Below are 20008 nucleotides of genomic sequence, written 5' to 3' on the forward strand. Positions count from 1 at the left end.
AATACTTACAATCGGCACGAAATAATTTGGCTGAATGTTTATACATTTGTAAAACAAAGTGACATTTGAAACCTTGGATATTATGTTACTTTACTACAATATCAGCCGAGCCTTCAGTATTCGTTTAAACCACTTGTTCGGCTTATGGTTCTGGTGAGAATGGCCCGCTTCCATCCACCTCAAGGCAAAATATGAGTTACGTTATGGAAAAGCCGTCATTCTTTCTTTGGGCTCGGATCATGGATCACGTGTGTGGTGACTGTCACAGAAAAGACACGCAAATACGGGAAGAATGTGCAAACTCTGCACAAAATCTAAGGCCGGATTTGAATCAATAACCGCCTTGCTAAAGTAGTTTTTATCTTAGTTTGTTTATCTTGCACGCTTTGTCTAGCTAGCGTAACTTACCATGTTAAAGCTTACAATCAAATTCCAGCCATACACTAAAATAAGCAAAAACCTATTATTTCCAATAGATTCAAATCAAATTCATATTCAATTACTTCCCAGCGAAAAAAACCATTGATTACATAAGGAATTCCAAGATTGTGTACTATCTTGGTGAACTAGTCCTTTTTAACGCCAGAAAGGTGCAAAACAAAGAACTTTTTGGATTGAAGAGAAATACATTTAAAAAATCGTTATTTTAGCATAAGACACTATAATGGACGCATACATATGAAATGAGGTGAGAGTAAAAAGCCAACATCTACGATACAGGACCGAGCCACCGGCTTGACTCGCGCACCTCCAATGCAGCGGTACGCCGGTAAGACCCTGATTGGCCGAACCAGATTTTCACGTCAGGATGCCCAATAAGGCGCGTGACCCGGAAACGGAGGGCGAAGGGAATTTTGCCGGAGATCAAGATGGCGGAGGAGCAGCAGGAAACAACACAGGCAGAGATGGAAGGTGAGTCCGAAAGCAAACTTGTTTGACAGTTCGAGACCTCGGTCGGTGCGGTGTGTTGACGCGCCAGTTCTCGACTTCTACGGTCCAGGTCCAGATATTTTGAAGAAAAATCATTCTGTGGCTCGACTGTTATTTACATTGAACGTTTTGGGGGGGAAACGGGAAAGATGGAGGGAGGCTAGGGTAACGAGGCGCACTCAGCTACACAAAGAAGCAGACAGAGTTTCGACTTGGGAAATGTCACACGTCTATTTCTTCCCGACATATCTTGAAGCCGCGTTGTTATAAATACCCACGAGGCGCATCTCTATCCCTCAAATGTTTGTTTACAAAGCAAAAAAGCAATTTGCGTAGCCATTGAAGAAATATTTCTTGTCAGCATCGCTAACTAGCTAGCAAAATGGTTACATATGAGTTAGGGGAGATGGACATGATAACCTGGAGCTATTTACGTAGACCCCGCTTTCAGTCAAGCTGATCAAAAGTAGTCTGCCAGTTTTGCTCCCTTCAGTGCGTACTGATTAAACTAGGTCACTTACGTTATCTCCTTTTCTTCACTTTGAAATAACTGAATTAATCTATATTCTCAGTCATATTTAGTACGTCTATCCCCCACAAGTCAGCGAAATGTCCTCACGCGGTGGTGATACCCGGGTTTATTTAATTTTTTCCTTTTGTGTAAATTCTGAAACGTCACTAAACCTACACTTCTTACATGTGTCAGTCTTGAATAACAGTGTGGAAGAGTCGTCACAAGAATTGCCCAGTTATCTGACTTTGGTTTCTTTGTTTTAAGTCAGTGTTACGATATTCGTTGCATTGAATTTATTGCTCTTGAATACCCTTAATAATTTGTATAAATTACAAACATTTTTTTACCACAGTCTTGCATTAGTCTTGTAAAGCAGTGTTTCACAACTTGGTCCTTGGGGACCCCCCAGACAGTCCACATTTTTGCTCTGTCTCAGCAAAAATGTGGACTGTCTGAGGGCCACCAAGGGCCAGCCTGGGAAATGCTGTTGTTAATTTAAGGCCCAGAACATCATAGTTTGATATCTGCATTACATCCTCAGTGCTCTGATTGCAGTGAACATTCTCTGTTTAAACAGGGGTGAACTGCCTTGCGTACGACGAAGCCATAATGGCTCAGCAGGACCGAATCCAGCAGGAGGTAAGAGCTTGGTTTTCCCAGGTGCATTCCTGCTGTGATCACTGACTGAAGGCTTTGGAGAGCTTCTGGAGAAAAACTGGGGAAATCTTGGGATGTAATTCTTTTATATTATTTTACTCAGCTATTTACTTTCATGATGTCTCCCTCCCCTAAAATGTCTTATGTCTTCAGTCATTTTCTACAAAACTATTTGAAATTCAGATTTTTCAGCAAAAGATATGAAGGTCAAGACTTTAAATCCTGTTCTTGCAGTACACTGCCATCTACAGGGCTGCCGAATTTGCAGGTTATTTACGTAGCCTTTGGGATTTTTCGTCCTTTCTCTCTCCTCCTGAGGCCTGTTTCTCCCTGTTGTCTTTTTGACAAATGCTGTCTGTTGTTGCTGCTCTTACTTCAGAGATTATGCTGCTCACCCTGAAATGCATATATTGAAATACAATAAGGCTTTTTTTAAGGTATGTTGATTAATCATTGGAATTCTAAAGAAGTTCGAGGTTAACTCTCACCCAGCTTGTATTTCCAAACCCTTTTTAAATTGAATTTCAGTTCTTGTGTAAATACTAATCTATACAAGTTGCCCTGTCAGATTTTTTTAAAGCTCTAAATGCTATTTTTATTTGTTTACCGTGCTTGACCAGGTTAGTCTTAAAACAGCCTGCTTCGTGTGTTTAGCAACCACTGCTGCTGTGGAATGTCCCTTGGCAAACAATCTGCACTTAAATGCAGTTGGGTGGCACATGTTGGCTAGCATGTTTTAAAGCATCACATTTTTAAATGCACATTAGGTTTTCTACCTGGAAAGCAGAGCAAAATCAAAGCAAGTGATTTGAGAGGAAGAGAATTGTAATGGTGCATAGACTATAATGGGTGTCTAAATGTTTAAATAGCAGTGTTTTTAAACATCCAGAGAGTTCCTGCATGAGGCGACATGTCGGTCTAAGAGAGCTGTTAGCAGCAGGAAAATGTGGTTTATTCTGAGCGCTGCTGCAGCCTCTCTGCATGTAGTTGCTACAGTTGCATAGCTTTGCCATTGGCATTAACATTCAGCACAGCTGTCTGCGTGCGCTGCTTAAAACAGAGCTGCAGCATTGCATGCGGGTTACCCCAGCGATCCTTTTTCTCCTTTCAGGGGCATTCAGCAGAGTGAGACTATTCTGCTGCTCCCTGCGCCACCCCCACCCCCAGTTCTTCAGAACAAGCAGTTATGTAAATTAAGCTGCTTGTTTAGAGTGGAGAGAGAGACAGGCCTGCCTGGAAAATTTATCAACTTCCTTTCTGGTAAACAAGAGGCAGCACGTGCAGCTGAATAGGCTCTTAAGTCCTGCTGTGTTTGTGCTGCTGAGTTTGCTGCTGGCTGCTCTGGGAAGATCAGCTCGATCTCCGTGATAATTTCCCAGAGGTAGCAGTTCTGCGATCAAGCTGGAATGTATTTGGTGCCGGCAGTTTGGCATGAAAGCCCGGACGAGCCTGGTTTAATGTTTGGGATCCAGAAGTTACACCATGCATGTAATGTCTTTATTTTATTTTCCAGATAGCCACCAGCATCCCTTTAGTGTCAGACAGACAGGATCTCTCTGTTCTGAAGAGGGAGTATGCCGAGGATGATACTGTGTATCAGCTGAAGATAAAGGTGAGGACGGCTCCATTTACACAAGCAGATTTTACAGGGAAAAACAAACAAGTTTATAACCCCTATCTCTCTGGGTTGATTTATCCCACAGGATCTGCACAAAAAGTACTCGTATATCCGGAAAACGCGGCCAGATGGGAATTGCTTTTACAGAGCCTTCGGCTTCTCGCATTTGGAGTCGCTTCTGGATGACAGCAAGGAGCTGCAGAGGTGATGTCATTGACGGAAAGTCCCAGCATTCCAATGGGATTTTCTTTTTAATGCTTCAGCCCTCTGTACCCTTAAATTAACAATTATCTGCATTGCACCATATGTACTACACTCAGAAAATAGGCTAAATTTTTGTGCCTTTGCTTTTCACTGGCGGTGTACCCTCAAGGGTCTGCCAATTGTACCCTTAGCTGTAGGTAATTGTACCTTTTAAGGTACAGAACTGGACTCCAGTGAACATTTCTGTACCATTGATGGTACATTAACTCTGTTTGTACCTTTGGGATGTTCCTCAGAGTCCATTTCTGTACCTTTTAATATGTACAAGTACAAAGATACAGCCCTAGTGACAAGCAAATGTACGGTTTCACCCTTTTTTCTGTGTGTAGAACAGCGGCAAATTTCTGACATAGATTATCAAAGAAATATTTGCTGTTTTCCTTGGGTAAATAAAAATTTTAATTTATTTTGGGCTGATGATGGTGTGTTATTTGGAAGTTTGGTCGTTCTGCCTTTTGTAAACAGGTAAAACCGAAAGTCCCTTAAGGTGGAAAATAAATTGTTTGGAAAAATAAAACGCATTTATGGTTGGGTGTGATGGCTGTAATAGAGATGCTGATGTTTCTGTGAATCCAAGCATTTGCCGGCTCTGCCTGTGACCTCATGCTTTCTGCTTCTTAGGTTCAAGGCTGTAGCAGCAAAGAGCAAACTGGACCTGGTGAATCAAGGGTTCACAGAGTTCACCATCGAGGATTTCCACAACACGGTCGGTCGTCTCCTCTTAGCGTTACGTTCTCACCCGCGCTGGTGTTTCATTTCTTGATTCTTTTCATTGTAAACATTCTTATGTTCAGAGCAAACCAAACAATTGAGAATTGACAAGAATGAGATGTACAAAATAAACTCATTGTAACTGTCTTATTTTTCACTTTTGATTAAAATGTGAATTGTGTCATACTTGGGCTACTCTACAAAAGGTTTACTCGTGCACTCTGCATGCTTGTCACTGGAACTGTACCTTACAATTCGGTACTTAAGGTACACAAATGGACTCCCCAAGGTACAAACATTAATGTACCCCAATAGAGTAAAAGGTTTTCCTCATAGTCCATCTTTGTACTTTAAAAGGTACAATTACCTACAGCTAGGGTACAATTGGCAGCCCCTTGAGGGTACAGCGCTAGTGTCAAGCAAAGGTACAAATTGACGCCTTTTTTCAGAGAGTGTGGGGATTATTTAAAGTATGTCGAATTGACTGAGGGCTGATCTGTTTAGGACACAAGCACTGAGCTCACTTCCTGTCCCATCACTCCCTGCCCAGTTCATGGACCTGATTGATCTGTGTGAGAAGCAGCCATCTTTGGGGGATTTGCTGGCCTCATTCAATGACCAGAGCGTGTCGGATTACGTGGTGGTTTACCTGCGGCTCCTCACGTCCGGCTTCCTGCAGCGTGAGCACGCCTTTTTCCAACATTTCATCGAAGGTGGGCGCTCTGTGAAAGAGTTCTGTCAGCAGGTGAGGTCATCCCCATTGTGTCTGGCTGCGAAGATTCAGGTTGCCTGAGCTGGATCTCATTGGACATACTGAGGGGGTTTTATTTATTTCATAGAGTGAGGGGAGAATTACATTTCCAGAGGTTAGAAGAACAGTAGCAAAAGGGAGAATAGTGTTAGGAGGCTGTACTTGTGATTGGACGGTTGGCAGATGAAGTCCCAAGACTGATGGATGAATTTCACTGCTGGGCCCTTGACAAAAGCCTGTAACCCTGCATTCTTAATTGTACATCGCTTTCGATAAATGTATGCTAAATAAGTTCTTGTTAATGTACAATTGTAGGTGTTGCGTTTTCTCACGCTTAGCATTAAGGGCTGTTTTCTCCACCGTCTTTCCAGGAAGTGGAGCCGATGTCCAAAGAGAGCGATCACATCCACATCATTGCTCTGGCCCAGGCGCTGAACGTCTCCATCCTAGTGGAATACATGGACAGGGGAGAGGGGGGCACGGTGAACCATCACGTCTTTCCCGAAGGCAGTGAGCCTCGCATCTTCCTGCTCTACCGACCGGGCCACTACGACATTCTGTACAAATAGCAGATCGGGTTACCTGCCGTACGGGCGGAAGTGAAACGGCCGTGAGGAAAACATGCATCTACATGTACAAAAGAATGACGGTATGATATCTAAGAAGAACACGGTATACAGCGCCCAGACCTACGTTACCCCATTCACAAAAACTGAAATGATAAAATGTTTAAATATAGCAGTGAATCCAGGCGTTTATAGAGTTGTACAGTTTTCTTTTTTTGTGGTTGTAAATGGTATTGACTTGCCTTTTTGTTAGTGTTTCCTTTGTTACACTGTTTCATGTGTTTTATTAAAAGGATTTCAATCTTAAGTGTGAAATCGGCGAGTTCTTGTTTGTCCGTCGACTTTCTATTTGTGGTTCACCTGCGTACCTTTAGTAGCGCTGCCTGCCCCCCACGCCGAAAGGTGTCTGTCGTCGTTTTCGTTTTGCCATTTCGCCACCGACGTGTCATGCACCATTCCATGTAGAACTCATCTTGCTTTCATAAGAAGTATAAGCATCTTTCTGGTTATTTTCCGGCATCCTACCCTGTAGCCTTGTGCGGCTATAAGTAGGATGTGAAATGAGCACCGGCATCTCTCCGTTTTTCTTTTCGGAGGTCCGGGAGCGTTTCTCGCATAGCAAAACCTCATAATTTAACTTGCTGAATAAGAAGGGGAAAACTGGCACCTGCTTTTTCCACCACTTCGAGCGCTGCTTATGAGTGAACACGGGTAATATCTGAATCGGTTCTTGCAGCGTTGGTTCATCGGAAAATGTAAAGCAATGGGAGGAGGGGTGCAACTTGTAATTCGCCTTGTGACCAGTATTATTTTTGTGTGAAACTATACATTGTCTTAGATGTTGATTGATTTTTATACAAATATGGTACTCTTCAGCGTGTGGGAAGTACATAAAGCTTCAAGTCACGAAGGCTAATCGGTAATTAACGGGCATAATAGGCGTACTTTGCGTAACAGTCGTAGTATTACACCCTTGCATTCGTATTTTGGTTTGACGTCCAAAAAACGGCGGAAAAACAAGTAATGACATATACATTCCTTCTCTTAAATACATTATACTTCAAGCTTAACATCAGTTTAACATCCCTTTTAAATACATTTTAACTTTATGTGGAATATATTTGCACTTGTATTTATTGACGCTCTTAAATTGTTTGCGAACAGAGGCTTTTTAGACAGCTAGGTGGCGCTGTGTAACAGTAGGACGTCCCAGAAGGTCAGGCGGAAATATGGCGGTGATCATGAAGGCGCTGCTGAGAAGACACGCGTTTCATTATAAGCCGGCGCTTCGCCGGCATTCCAGCTTGTTAAGTACGTCAGCGTTTCCTTGCACGACTTACTGTATGTCCGTGTTTCATAATGCATGAAAACGATGAATCCTGCAGCCCAGTTAGTTTTAAGTGCTACTTGATAAATGATATGTGTTACATTTCGTGGATCGATTCTAAGGAAGCAGTTGTATATTATCAGACCTTTTAAAACCAAGAGTCAGTTTATTAATATGAACTAGCTATCCGATTTGATAATTAACGTAACTGGGTAAAACAACGATACTGTGCTCTAAAAGAAATATCTAAGAAGACATTTTGACTTTTGTATGTGGTGAGGACGTTGTTTGGACGTAACAGAATTAACTTTCTTTACCGGGTGTGGCTACGTCTATATTGGTCTCTTCATACGTTTGCTACACTAGCACTACACATTATCTGAGGGACGAATCATTTCTCTTTCGCGACAAAAGCTAGGGCAGGGATCTCCAACTCCGGTCCAGGAGCGCTACTGTCCAATAGGTTTTCTATCCTACCCGGCTTCTAATGAGCCTCACCTGTTCTCAGGTAAATGCCAGGAACAGGTGAGGCTCAGCAAAAGCCAGGTAGAATAAAATACTAACTGGACAGTGGCTCTCCAGGGGTACAGGTACATCCTTCAACCCCCATGAGGTGGCAATGGTTTCATGCCAGGAGGGACAAATTGGCACATAATAATGGATTTCAGCATTTCAAGAGGCTGTCCAATAAGTGCTAAGAACTGGGAAACTGGATTTGCAGATGGAGTTACATAGGAAACTTAATATTTGTTTTATATTTAGTTTAACAAGCAGCAAGGATCTTGAAAAATCAGCTACTGGCGATCATACAGTGAGGGGAGAAATGCTGAGATTCTTTTGCAATTCTAGTTTGGGAAAACTGTTGGAGATGGAAGCAAAATGTAATGTAAGACTGGCTGTTTCCTTTCTAATGTCTTCTGTTACTTTCTGTAGCTGACTTGATAGAAAACATGGATAAAAAGGAGACCTGGGACAGATTTTATCAGGAGAACAACAGTACTAAAGATGGCTCCCAAAACTTCCGGAACTTTGAATGGTTCTTCAGCTTTGATGCCATCCAGAGCTTCATCCTTCCACTGCTGCAACCACAGTCGTCACATGAAGCCCCAAAGAATGCTCTGGACATGGGCTGCGGCACGTCGGCTGTGGGCCCCGGGATTTACAGGCACTCTCCCTGGCCGGTGCGGGTCACGTGTGCCGACGTTTCCGCGGTTGCGATCCGCCTGATGAGGGAGCAGCAGCAAAGCAGAGCGGTGCAGCCGGGGAACACGTCCTCCAGCCTGCTGTTCCTGGAGCTGGACTGTTCCCAACTCCTGCAGCAGTTCAGCCTCTGCACTTTTGACTTGATCGTAGATAAAGGCACGACCGACGCTTTGTTGAGATCTAAGGAGGGTCCGACCAAAGCTGGGCGGGTCGTACAGCAGTGTCTCAGAGCCCTGCGGCCATCTGGGTCTCTTCTCCAGTTTTCAGATGAAGACCCAGATGCTAGACTCTTATGGCTGGAAAAGCAGAGTGGAGAACTGGGGGGTGGAGTCCCAGGGGTCAAAGTGCAGGAGGTAGGAACTTTAAGGGGCATTTCCTATTATTGCTATACAATAAGCCCCCCCAGTTCCCCTTAGCCTTTGACCCATAACTGCCCAATTGTTCTTTTGTTTTATGTATTGAAATTATTGAAAGAATTGTTGAAACCGCGTGTGTAAACATTTACATATACAGTATAATCCCACAAATAAAATTCTTATTGTACACCATGTGATGACATATTACTCTCTGTGAGATGAAAGTAATGGTACCATCAAGTGTTTTGGAAGTTTCCAGAAGTTTATTAGCTGCTATTAGTGCACAATGTTCAAAATGATTTAGTATCTCAAATGTTTTCAAACAAAAGGAAGTTTCTAGTGGCCGTGATTGCTGTGGGGTTTATGAGGCTGCAGAATGAATAAATACTGATATAAAGACACAGAGCGAATCTCAACTGATTGAAATAAATGCTTTATCCATTTCACAGTGATAGTATTTGTTACAGACAGTTCACAAATGTAACAAGTAAACCTGAAGGACTGTCTGTATCCAAGTAAACAAGATGGCTACAATTCATATTACACAGGTTCAAACTAATAAGAAATCGTTCTTACTTGTAGGTATAATTATATTTAAATCAGTACTTTTAATTAAACTCGAATGGCAAAGAAAATGCAATCAACAGAAAGTCTAATGTGGATCACGGTGATTGGTGCAGACCTTCCGAACTTCTTGGTTTGGTTCTCAAAACAACGCTTCAAAGAAATCCCTCTCTGTTCCCCATTCCGTTTCCTCATTCTCCTTTTGCATGCAGAAGTCAGGAGGGATGAAATCCTCGGGGTTCCCGATGCCGTACATGTTGTTGAAAAAGCTGGAAGAGCAGAGACCAGTACTGCATACCGTCCGAATCACACTAAAACGTTTTTAGTGTACAAGTCAAGACAACCGTCACTTACTGAGTCTTTCAAGTGGATTAGAGAATTTAGAACCAAAAATACACACCCCAATGAAAAAAGGAGAAATCATATACTGGGGGGGGGGGTTATACAAAGTAATTCTTACAGATCTTATTCCATGTACAGCTTATTATTTTAGAGGATCAGTTTAAGGGTTCTGGTTAAGGGGTCTATGTTTTTGATCTGCACTCAATCTTTAATCCAGTTCTGAAAAATATAAGCAGGCGTTTAAATGTGATACTACTTTAATTATGGAAACAGTGGTTGGTTGTAGCGAATGGAAAATACCATCTTGTTATTAAAACGAACCTGAATCAGCAGTTTGTGTGCCTTCCGATTGCTTATACAGTTTAATATCCCATTCAAAACATAAACGTTTATCTAAAGAGAAGTGAACTACTTTATATAGAGCTTGTACCTTGTTATTACCCATCCAGTGCTGTTGCTGTAGTAGATGCTGCTTACTGGCAAACAGCCGAATTCAGTAAATGTAGAGAAATACTTTCCTAGGAAAGAATCAAAATAAGTAAGAATACGGCTTTATTATCAGTACTTAGGTGTTTAAACATGGATTCTAATATGTCAGGGTGAAAGAGAACAAGGGGTAGAGGTCAAGATACAGCCAAAGGTACATTGACCACAATGTTTATTTTTCAGGTGACCTCCCCTTAATGACATCATCACCTTCCTTACCTCCTGTCTCTGAAACATTTCCAACCCAGATATTGACAAGCAGACCCTGTCCAGGGGCTGATGAGCTGCCCAGGACCACTTCACTCAGCAGTTGGGCCTCACGGGGGACCTCCATGGGGTGGAAATGTACCCTGAGTGGGACCCTCTTGCAAGAATGGTTGTGATAGGAGATGTCATACATCACGCGCTGAAAGAACGGGAGAAGGCAGGCATGTTATACAGCCCACAACCAGTTTAATGACGTCATGGCTTGGCATTGGTTCCATGATACGGGTGCCCGTGTGCACTCCACTGCCCGTTACCTTTCTGAACAAGATCAGTTTGTCTGTATGGAAAGCTTGGCTGCTGTTGCATCCAAACTCTCTTAAGCGCACCCTCTTCAGCAGAGCATCGTAGCTGTACTTCGCTTCAGCGAAAAACTCCCCTTCCCGAGCTGACTAAACAGGAAGACAAAGAGAAAAACAAACACAAAGCATGCCATCGATCTGGTTTTCCCAGCTGTGTTTAACCATTTGTCTTGCTCCTCTTTCCCATCGCGATTCATTAACACGCAACGAGTGAACCTAAGTTATCCGCCTGTGACAAGAACTGGAAGTGCGACCTAAGTGTGTTAAATAAACGCACAATTTATGGTGCTGCATGAAAAGGGGAGAAACTTACGACAGTTAGACTCCCGACCACCAGAGGCGGGGACCCTGCAGGATTTGGTCATAGACAAGTTCTTAGAATATATTAGAACATTTTCCAACGACAATTGTAAGACTAAAATAATTAATATGCACTAAAGCTGATAAACTTTACGCACATGCGTCTGTTCACACAGATAAGCCCTGACAACACTTACATCTACTTACATTCTCACAATAAAGAATGGATTAACTATCAATTATTAATTAAAATAAATTGTATTTGTAATTTATTACATGTAATATAACAAAGACCAACATAAATTGGTCCTTATTTTTAAAAAGGGCGAATCTGTTTACTTACTGCAGTGTCGGGGTTTCTGAGCCCAGACATTGACAGCCAGGCACAGGGTGATGGAGACCAAAGCCAGGGTCTGCATGGTGACTGATGACCAGTGCAAAGCTGAAGCCTCCGCTTCTGCCGTCCCTTCGGCTACAGCTGGTTTATATGGCGCTTCTGGCTAAACTCGGAGCGCAATCCGCATTCCATGTTTTCTGTTTTACTGAAAGGGAGGGAATTTCGTGCCTCAATGTTTTCATCACCGTAGTCAGGAAGCCTTGACATATAACACCTGCCGTCACTGCGATAAAGCCTATGGCGTGAACGTGTTTTTGACTGCTTTACTAGAATGTCTTCAGTATTCGCTGATTTACATGATGGAACGTTGCTACTCAAACAACTGTATATTTAGAGGGGAAGCATGAATGATACGCATGTTGTCTGTTTCAGGATGTTTCCAGGGGTGGGAGTTTAACTTCGGCTAAAGCCAGTGGCGGATTTCGAACGGGGCCATGCAGTCACATGTGACAAATATCACAGGAATCTGCAACATCACTGTCATATGATTAGGTCAGGGATCATTTGCATGAGAAGAACCAAACATTATTATACCTTTCAAAAAGTAGAAACGGGAATGATTGGAAATAACTGAAAACTCCATTCAGAGTTTCTCTGCGTTTCTGATTAATTTGAAATTAAGCTGCACGCTAGATACGACCATGACAAAGACGGTTTAACTATGCAATATTGTGGAATAATTAAGAATGTTACAAATACTATAAATTGGATCATTAATTACGTAATTTGAGCAACAGTTGAATAAAGTTCTGCAATCTCTAACTGTTTAATGCATATAACTGTTTCCACAATGTTGGCCAATATTGTAAAATAATAAAATAAAAATTGAAAAATAGAATTGTATAGCCTAGTTAGTTATTGACAGTTATTGACAGTGCGGGTTATTGGTCTCCAAATGGTGCCCCTAACTTGCAGTGGAGTGATTGTGTCCCTGTGCCCATAATTGAGTAAATAAATGGAGCGGCACCCCTGCCTGACACCCTAGGTTTCCTGAGACAGGATGTCCAGGCTCACCGTGATGCGTAGAGGATACTGGACAATGGGTGTATGCAGTGGTTGCTTGGCAATAACTGGAAAATGTTCTATCTGGCAGCAAACACTCAAACAACATATTTGACGGAAATGTCATAATGTTCCAGTGGTGTATTGCATGTAGTCTTACTGCCACCAAAGTTTATCTCGCAGATCAGCGGACAGATTGTAAATAGCTGATTCATTACCTCTTAAAACAAGTCTAGCCACAGTACTAGTCACATGATCACAGTAGTTCCTGTTGTGATTACCCAGTTTAAAACAAGAGAATGAGTTTCAGCATTGAATCGAAATGATTCCTTTGTTGTCATTGAAATGTGAAGGCAACTCTACAGCTAACAATACAGCAAATATATAATAAAAAATAAGTTTTGTAGAATAACTTAAGAACACAAGTGTATGAATACAGACTGAAACATTAACAAAAGAGGTAGCATTCACTTTCATGGTCACTCAATGTTATACCTTTGACTGCAGTATTAATATGGATAGGGTTATATGCATTAAACAGGCATTGTGCTTAGAAGGCAGAGTTATGTCTGTAGCAGTACACTCAGAAAAAAAGAGTAATAATTTGTACCTTTGCTTGTCACTGGGGCTGTACCCTTGTAATTATACCTGTCAATTGTACCCTTAGCTGTAGCAATTGTACCTTTTAAGGAAATGGGCTCAGGGGAACATCCCAAAGGTACAAACAGAATCAATGTACCACAAATTGCACAGAAATGGTCCTCAGAGTCCTTTTCTGTAGCTTAAAAGGTTCAATTGCCTACATCTACTGGCAAACCCTTTGGTTCACTATATTGCACATTATAAACAAGCAGAAGGTTGCTAATTCAAATGTAGAGATCAGTGTTGAAACATCACAGTGCACAACAACAAAATGTTTCCTTTGTATTTAACCCATCTGTCTGACATCGTGACATAGCAGGGGGCAGCTAATTCAGCCCGGGGGACAGTACCTTGTTCAGAGTACCTCAGTGGTGCCTTGCTGGTCAGGGATTCAAACCAGCAATCTTTCAATTACAAGTGCGCTACCATAATCATTAAGCCACCACTGCCCACATCTCTGGCTTCGTCGTGTGACATCACCATTGACCCCTTCAGCAAGACCTTTAACCCCCAATTGTTCCCCAGAATGTTTTTGGGGATGGTTCAGTGGGCTAGGATTCTGTGCCTGTGATCAGAAGGTCATGGGTTTGAACCCTAAGGCCAGCAGACTGTTGGGCTTGTGAGTAAGGCCCTTAACCGCTGATTGCTCCAAAGGTGCTTGATGAACGTGTGACCCTCCACTCAGGCTCCAAGCTTTGCTCCCACCTGTACATGTGTGTAAGAGTAAGACGGGATACGCCTCAACAATCATTCCAAAGTACCCAATATTCAGACTTGTAAAAATGGCAAATAAAGCCCTGTTCCACTTCATTTATAGCTGTTTCAGTTTTTACTCTTACCATGGCTTACTTTTACTTCCCTAAATACAATCACATGCAAGACATAAGAATATAAGGAAGGTACAAACGAGGGGGGGGGGGCATTAAGCCTATTGAGCTCACTTGCTGGGAATTTAATCATTTAAAGTAGGCAGGATCTTGTCAAGTTCAGATTTTAAGGAATCTAGGGGGAAAAGGTAGTCTGTCATATGTCATATATTCATTCCTGTATATTCCTGCGCTGGATCACTTCTGAAACAGCAATGTTTTTTTTTACCCAGACGCAGGATTCAAGGGACAAGGGAATCATATACTCTTATATAATATTATACAATCTTAGCATTACCTCCATCAACACACCTGTAGATGTGGCCCAGCATCTTGTTGCCTTTTTAGCCGCTTCCCCACATTGGTGAGAAGGTGAGACACAGAAGTGTCGATATGCACACCCCACCTTTCTCATAATCAACTTCCTTAATTTCAGTTGAACCAATAAAATGTCCGTGCTGCATATTTCTGCTCCCTACATGGATTACCTTAAATTTGTCTATGTTAAATTTCATCTGCCCTTTGTCACCCCAAGTCTTTAGATTGAGACCTGCTGTAACATCTCTGCTGTAACTCAGAATCTGCTACACATCCTAACCTGGTGTTGTCAGCACAACCAGTTTGCATATAAGATAGTGTCAATATTTAAAAAAAATATAAATTAGGAATAATAATGGCCCTAAAATTGAACCCTGGGGTACCCCACTATAAATGCAGGGCCATTGTGACATTGTGTCTCTAATAACTTCCTGCTCCTATCTGTCAGTTAACTAATGTTCAATCCAGTCTGCTACAGTTTCTAATATATCAGCTGCTTAGAGCTTAAGCAGGAGTCATTTGTGTGAGAGAACATCAAAGCCCTTCTGGAAATCTAAATAAATCACATTGTGGGCCTTGTTTCAATTAATTTCCCCTGTTGCACATTATAAACAATCATTGTTTATAGTTGTAGTTGGTAGTGTGACAGTTATCTTTCTCTTTGCCACCTTACAAACCTCAGAAATAACTTGTTTTTCTGCCTGTACTTGGTTTTAGGACTTTTGCTTTTTTATCAAACTTATTTTCACCTCATTCGATAGTGAAAAAATGTCAGGATATCAACTGTTCTTCTAAAGCAAGTCATTGTGCAATTTAACATATTTCCCTATAACCTACATTTTTATTATTGTCACATAAGAAAGTACAGACATATTTTTCACCAGAGTGAGAGTGTGTAGTTTTTTTATTCTCCCTGCGTTGCACGAGTCTTGTCCTGCTGTCCAAAGACATGCTGACTTACGACTCTAAGTTTCCCGTAGCGTGTGATCCGTATAACTTGATGTAGCCCTACCTTTAATCGGAGGTGGGTAGTAATTGGAAGTAATACAACACAACACTTTGCAAATTGAGGAACCTTTTTTACTGAAAGGCTTGTCAAGTCGTGATAGAACGTTTCGCAAAGATCAATTAAACGTGGACATGCAATTCGTTGCCTGCTTATTTGTCTTTTACATTAGTTGACTGGAAATATACGGAGAAAGTGCCACCTACTGGTAAAAAAAAAACACGGTGAATAGAAATAAACATACTTGGATTAATGGGGATATGTATACACTGTGTAAAACCTTGACAGAGCAGAGTAAAAACGCAAAAGGAAAAAAAACACAAGTTTAATATTAAGGGTTTTTTATTTTTCACGTTTACGCACCCAAAATAAAACAAAACGCGTAACATTGTATTTACAAAATGAAATTCTTTAGCCACAGAGCAGAAAAACACAGTAAGAAAGACCTTATCGGATCTTAATGCACATTACTATCGAGGATGCTTGCGTCAAGTGAGTGCTGTAGTACTATAACAGAACACATAAAATGTTTTCTTTAAAATGAACAAAATCATTCGTTAACAAATATACTTCTGATTATACAAATAACTTATCTGACTAAATGCAGGTAAAGGGTACATGAAAGAAAATCTGCAGGAAAGTTCCTTATAAGGAATTTAGATTAAGTCACATCTGATTCTGAGCTCATAAGGTCGTTTAGATTTAAACTTACAGAAGCTCCTTGTTGGTAGGCTTTTGGGACAAACTGCGCCTGCGCAAACCTCGGCTCTGCACAAGGTGTTCATTCACCGGCGTATGGAGACCTCTACAGGTCTCAGCAGAAACCCTATAAGGGCACTGATGACGCGTGTTTCGGGATTCCCACACACCACGCGACGTTGAAGAGCCTTGCTCCCACGTCATTCGCCTGGCTGGGACCATTTGTGAAGTGGTCGATGATGCCTCCACCCCCCACACACTCTAGGGGGAGTTTGCTGGGCGCCCCTGCGAATGGTGAACAGGTGGGTAACACCGGGAACACTCTCCGTCCCCCCTACTACCTAACCACTAGTCTGCTATGAAGGGACGTGGAAGCTCCTGGACAGACGCTGAACTCATCCAACGGACTTTATATAACAAAACTCACGGCAAGGCAAAGAAAAGTGTAACTACAGTGGTTTTCTTTTCTTTATTATGAGAAAATATTTTCAGATAATTACTGGAATAACTATTTTAGATAGTAAATGACATTGATTTGGTTTATTGATGAACGTGTAAAATATTTTATGGAAGTTTCATACTGGATAATTGTCTGAAATGGGTGCTTCAAAATTTGCAGTTACTGTATATCTTTCTCGGAATCTGCAAACTTTGAATTAATCAGGTTGCACCATCCGTGTGATAATTAAGAGGAAACAGTGTGATCTCTACATAAACGAACACATACATATATGTACAGTACATAGCATTAATTTCTTAGTGAATTAAAGAGATTTGTTAATTGTGATGTTCGGTATAATCCACGGGATGAACGTCAGACCGAAGACAGACTTAACGCTAACTGAGCGTGGCTGATATCAATTACGCACCATGACCACTAGAAGGCACTGTTTCATAGAAAATGGATTCACCTATTGGTTGTCCATCCATCCATCCACCCATCCATTTTCCAAACCGCTTATCCTACTGGGTCGCGGGGGGTCCGGAGCCTATCCCGGAATCAATGGGCACGAAGCAGGGAACAGGGGTGGCATGGTGGTGCAGTGGTTAGCACTGTTGCCTCACACCTCTGGGACCCGGGTTCGAGTCTCCGCCTGGGTCACATGTGTGTGGAGTTTGCATGTTCTCCCCATGTCGTCGTGGGGTTTCCTCCGGGTACTCCGGTTTCCTCCCACAGTCCAAAAACATGCCGAGGCTAATTGGAGTTGCTAAATTGCCCCTAGGTGTGCATGTGTGAGTGAATGGTGTGTGAGTGTGCCCTGCGATGGGCTGGCCCCCCATCCTGGGTTGTTCCCTGCCTCGTGCCCATTGATTCCGGGATAGGCTCCGGACCCCCCGCGACCCAGTAGGATAAGTGGTTTGGAAAATGGATGGATGGATGAGGCAGGGAACAACCCAGGATGGGGGGCCAGCCCATCGCAGGGCACACTCACACACCATTCACTCACACATGCACACCTAGGGGCAATTTAGCAACTCCAATTAGCCTCGGCATGTTTTTGGACTGTGGGAGGAAACCGGAGTACCCGGAGGAAACCCCACAACGACATGGGGAGAACATGCAAACTCCACACACATGTGACCCAGGCGGACACTCGAACCGGGGTCCCAGAGGTGTGAGACAACAGTGCTAACCACTGCACCACCATGCCGCCCCTATTGGTTGTCACTTTACATTATATAATAAATTAATGGATGCGTGTTTCCTTTTCCAGCCCGGCGCTGTGGGTTGGATCCACTCCCATGAATCTGAGTGTCTTTGTCGTACTTCTAGTGGTGAGTTGTTAGCACTTTGTTTCCAGTGCTTTTCCAAAGTGGCAGTGTTCGTACAGTGTCCTTCTCCGGTGCCCCCTCAGGCACGCCATGCCCTGGGCGTAGCCGAATCCGACTGTGATCAGGCCCAGTTCTTGCATGCCAGCGGCACCTGTATGGACTGCCCCACATGCGGACCGGGACAGCAGCTCTCAGAGGTCATTCACACATAGATACCTTCCTACTGATCGATTACTGTGCCACTATTGTTCAAAGGGGCTACTGTTACCGGTTATTGGATATTACTTGGCTCACTGGATGAAGCGTTTGAAATATAGCTGGTAATTTGATGCAGCCATGTGTTGAGTCACCACGCCCTCTGCTGGAGAAAACCATGTTGGATGGTTTTTTTCTCTGAACACACCCAGTGTGGGTTAGCTAAGCTGTGTTGAAGGCCTTGTCTCACATCCACCCCCCCCTAACCCCCACAGGACTGTGGATATGGTGATGGTGGGGGTGGGCACTGCGAGGCATGTGATGAGGGGGAGTTCAGTGCCGATACGGGCCTCGCCCCCTGCTGGCAGTGCACAGAATGCGCCCTGCTGAACCGTATTGAGCAAGAGCCCTGCACCCCCACCAGCAACGCGGTGTGCGGCCCCTGCTTGAAGGGGTGAGTGGGGTGGGGCAGCACCGGAAAACAGCTTCCGACACTGAGCCAGAAACAGCCTCAGCAGAAACACCTGACACTGATGGATCGTACTTATTCGCCCCCAGGTTTTATGAGCTGAAGAGGAAGAACAGAGTGATCGAGCCGCTCTGCATGCCTTGCCTCAGCGCCTTTGGCAGGGTCCGGAGAGATTGCCTGCCCCCTGCCCCCAGGGCAGGTATGGCAGGTGAGCAACACTGATGCAACATGAACACATCAAGCACGGCTTATGAGCTGCAGTGGCTAGATGTCAGCTTACCAGAGGGCTGCACCTGCCCGAGATATTTACCGTTTCCATTGCCATGAGCCTTCATTCGGGAAGGTTAGTTATTGCAGATCCGTCACAGTTCCTCAATAACTGAGAATCCCCTCTCAAATTAAAATCCCAGGACACCGACTACCACCATTTCCAGCATGAGGTCGCAAGGATATTCAAGGAAAAGTGTGCGGAGCCATATTTTATTTCAAATCCTGAAATGCTTCACTGATCTTAGTGTTGGCTGACCTCACCGTTGTCTGTGGCTCTTGGGTCTAGGGGTGGAGCCAGTTGCGGCTTCAGTTGCTGTGATTGGCTCATCATCTGCTGCCACCGCCTTCTTCCTAGTGTTGTTGCTGTGGGTGTTGCTGTTGACAGTGGAGAGACTCAGTGAGTATAGAACACAGACCACACACAACTCCCCCCGAGTCAACCCATGTTACAAACATCCGCTCTCTTCCTCTTGCATCTAGAAACAAACATCAACCTCCAGATCATACGCATGCTCTGTTATTTCCTTCCGACAACTATTTCATTAACCATAAAATGATCACTCATTGACAAGTAACCCTATACACCAACCTTCTCTCTGATTCATATGAACAAGATAAAAGGTTCAAGCTTGTTCCACGGCCCAGGGGGGTGAATGCTGAATCTCTGGGAATGCTACTTCCATGTGCCAAGCCCCACACTATGCCCAGTGCCACACCCAGTGCCGCACCCATAGCCTGTTGCATGGCTGTGGGGGAATCAGAGCAGAAGAATCTATGTAACACCTCCAGGTACAGTGTTTGTCTGTGTGTGTAGGGGGGGGGTGTGTCACCAGAGAATGGGGAAGGAATAGGGAGATTCCAGGATGAATGCATGGCCAAGGTCAATATTCCTGTGTGTATCTATAAAACCCTCAAAGGAGAATTCTCCTGAACCAAGAGGAAGATGTACACACCCCTGCTATCGTCATTAATGTCACCACGAACATCAAGCCTGTCAGTCAAGGCCAGGGTGAAGACTGTGAATGGGAGGAGCCAGAGGAAAGCCCGTTGAGCTTGCAGGAGGTAAGACATGGAAAATGACTCAGTGGATTCTCCTGCTAACAGGTGCACCATCTTGGTGTAACGTGCACCATCATCGTACTTTCCAGTAACACTTCTTTTTCTCTGTCATGTTTTTGGACACAGAAAAATAATGCGAGCATTCATTAGAGCTGTT

General features: G+C 43.3%; 3 protein-coding genes across 4 annotated transcripts; 2 read left to right on the plus strand and 1 right to left on the minus strand.

The window, feature by feature from the left end:
* Window positions 1-798: 798 nt before the first annotated feature.
* LOC125750668 (ubiquitin thioesterase OTUB1-like) lies at window positions 799-6318 on the plus strand. The gene is made up of 7 exons (XM_049028833.1): window positions 799-912; window positions 2022-2083; window positions 3615-3713; window positions 3805-3923; window positions 4605-4689; window positions 5245-5439; window positions 5817-6318. Exons 1-7 carry the CDS (start codon window positions 870-872, stop codon window positions 6012-6014), a joined length of 801 nt encoding a protein of 266 aa, XP_048884790.1. The 5' UTR covers window positions 799-869; the 3' UTR covers window positions 6015-6318.
* Window positions 6319-6394: 76 nt separating this feature from the next.
* cskmt (citrate synthase lysine methyltransferase) lies at window positions 6395-9084 on the plus strand. Of its 2 annotated transcripts, XM_049028834.1 has the most exons (3): window positions 6395-6722; window positions 7176-7322; window positions 8272-9084. In XM_049028834.1, exons 2-3 carry the CDS (start codon window positions 7241-7243, stop codon window positions 8955-8957), a joined length of 768 nt encoding a protein of 255 aa, XP_048884791.1. In that variant the 5' UTR covers window positions 6395-6722; window positions 7176-7240; the 3' UTR covers window positions 8958-9084. The 2 variants fall into 2 exon arrangements, with proteins under 2 accessions (XP_048884791.1, XP_048884792.1); XM_049028835.1 differs by lacking the exon at window positions 6395-6722 and having other exon boundaries at window positions 6765-7322.
* A 230-nt stretch (window positions 9085-9314) lies between these two features.
* On the minus strand, window positions 9315-11657 carry epdl1 (ependymin-like 1). Its single transcript, XM_049028836.1, has 6 exons — window positions 11499-11657; window positions 11169-11203; window positions 10811-10945; window positions 10509-10695; window positions 10234-10321; window positions 9315-9730 (listed from the first exon to the last, which is right to left on the minus strand). The coding sequence occupies exons 1-6, from the start codon at window positions 11572-11574 to the stop codon at window positions 9604-9606; spliced, it is 648 nt and encodes a 215-aa protein (XP_048884793.1). The 5' UTR covers window positions 11575-11657; the 3' UTR covers window positions 9315-9603.
* Window positions 11658-20008: the final 8351 nt, after the last annotated feature.

This window comes from Brienomyrus brachyistius, chromosome 10, assembly GCF_023856365.1.
Source record: "Brienomyrus brachyistius isolate T26 chromosome 10, BBRACH_0.4, whole genome shotgun sequence".
Classification (NCBI taxonomy): domain Eukaryota; kingdom Metazoa; phylum Chordata; class Actinopteri; order Osteoglossiformes; family Mormyridae; genus Brienomyrus; species Brienomyrus brachyistius.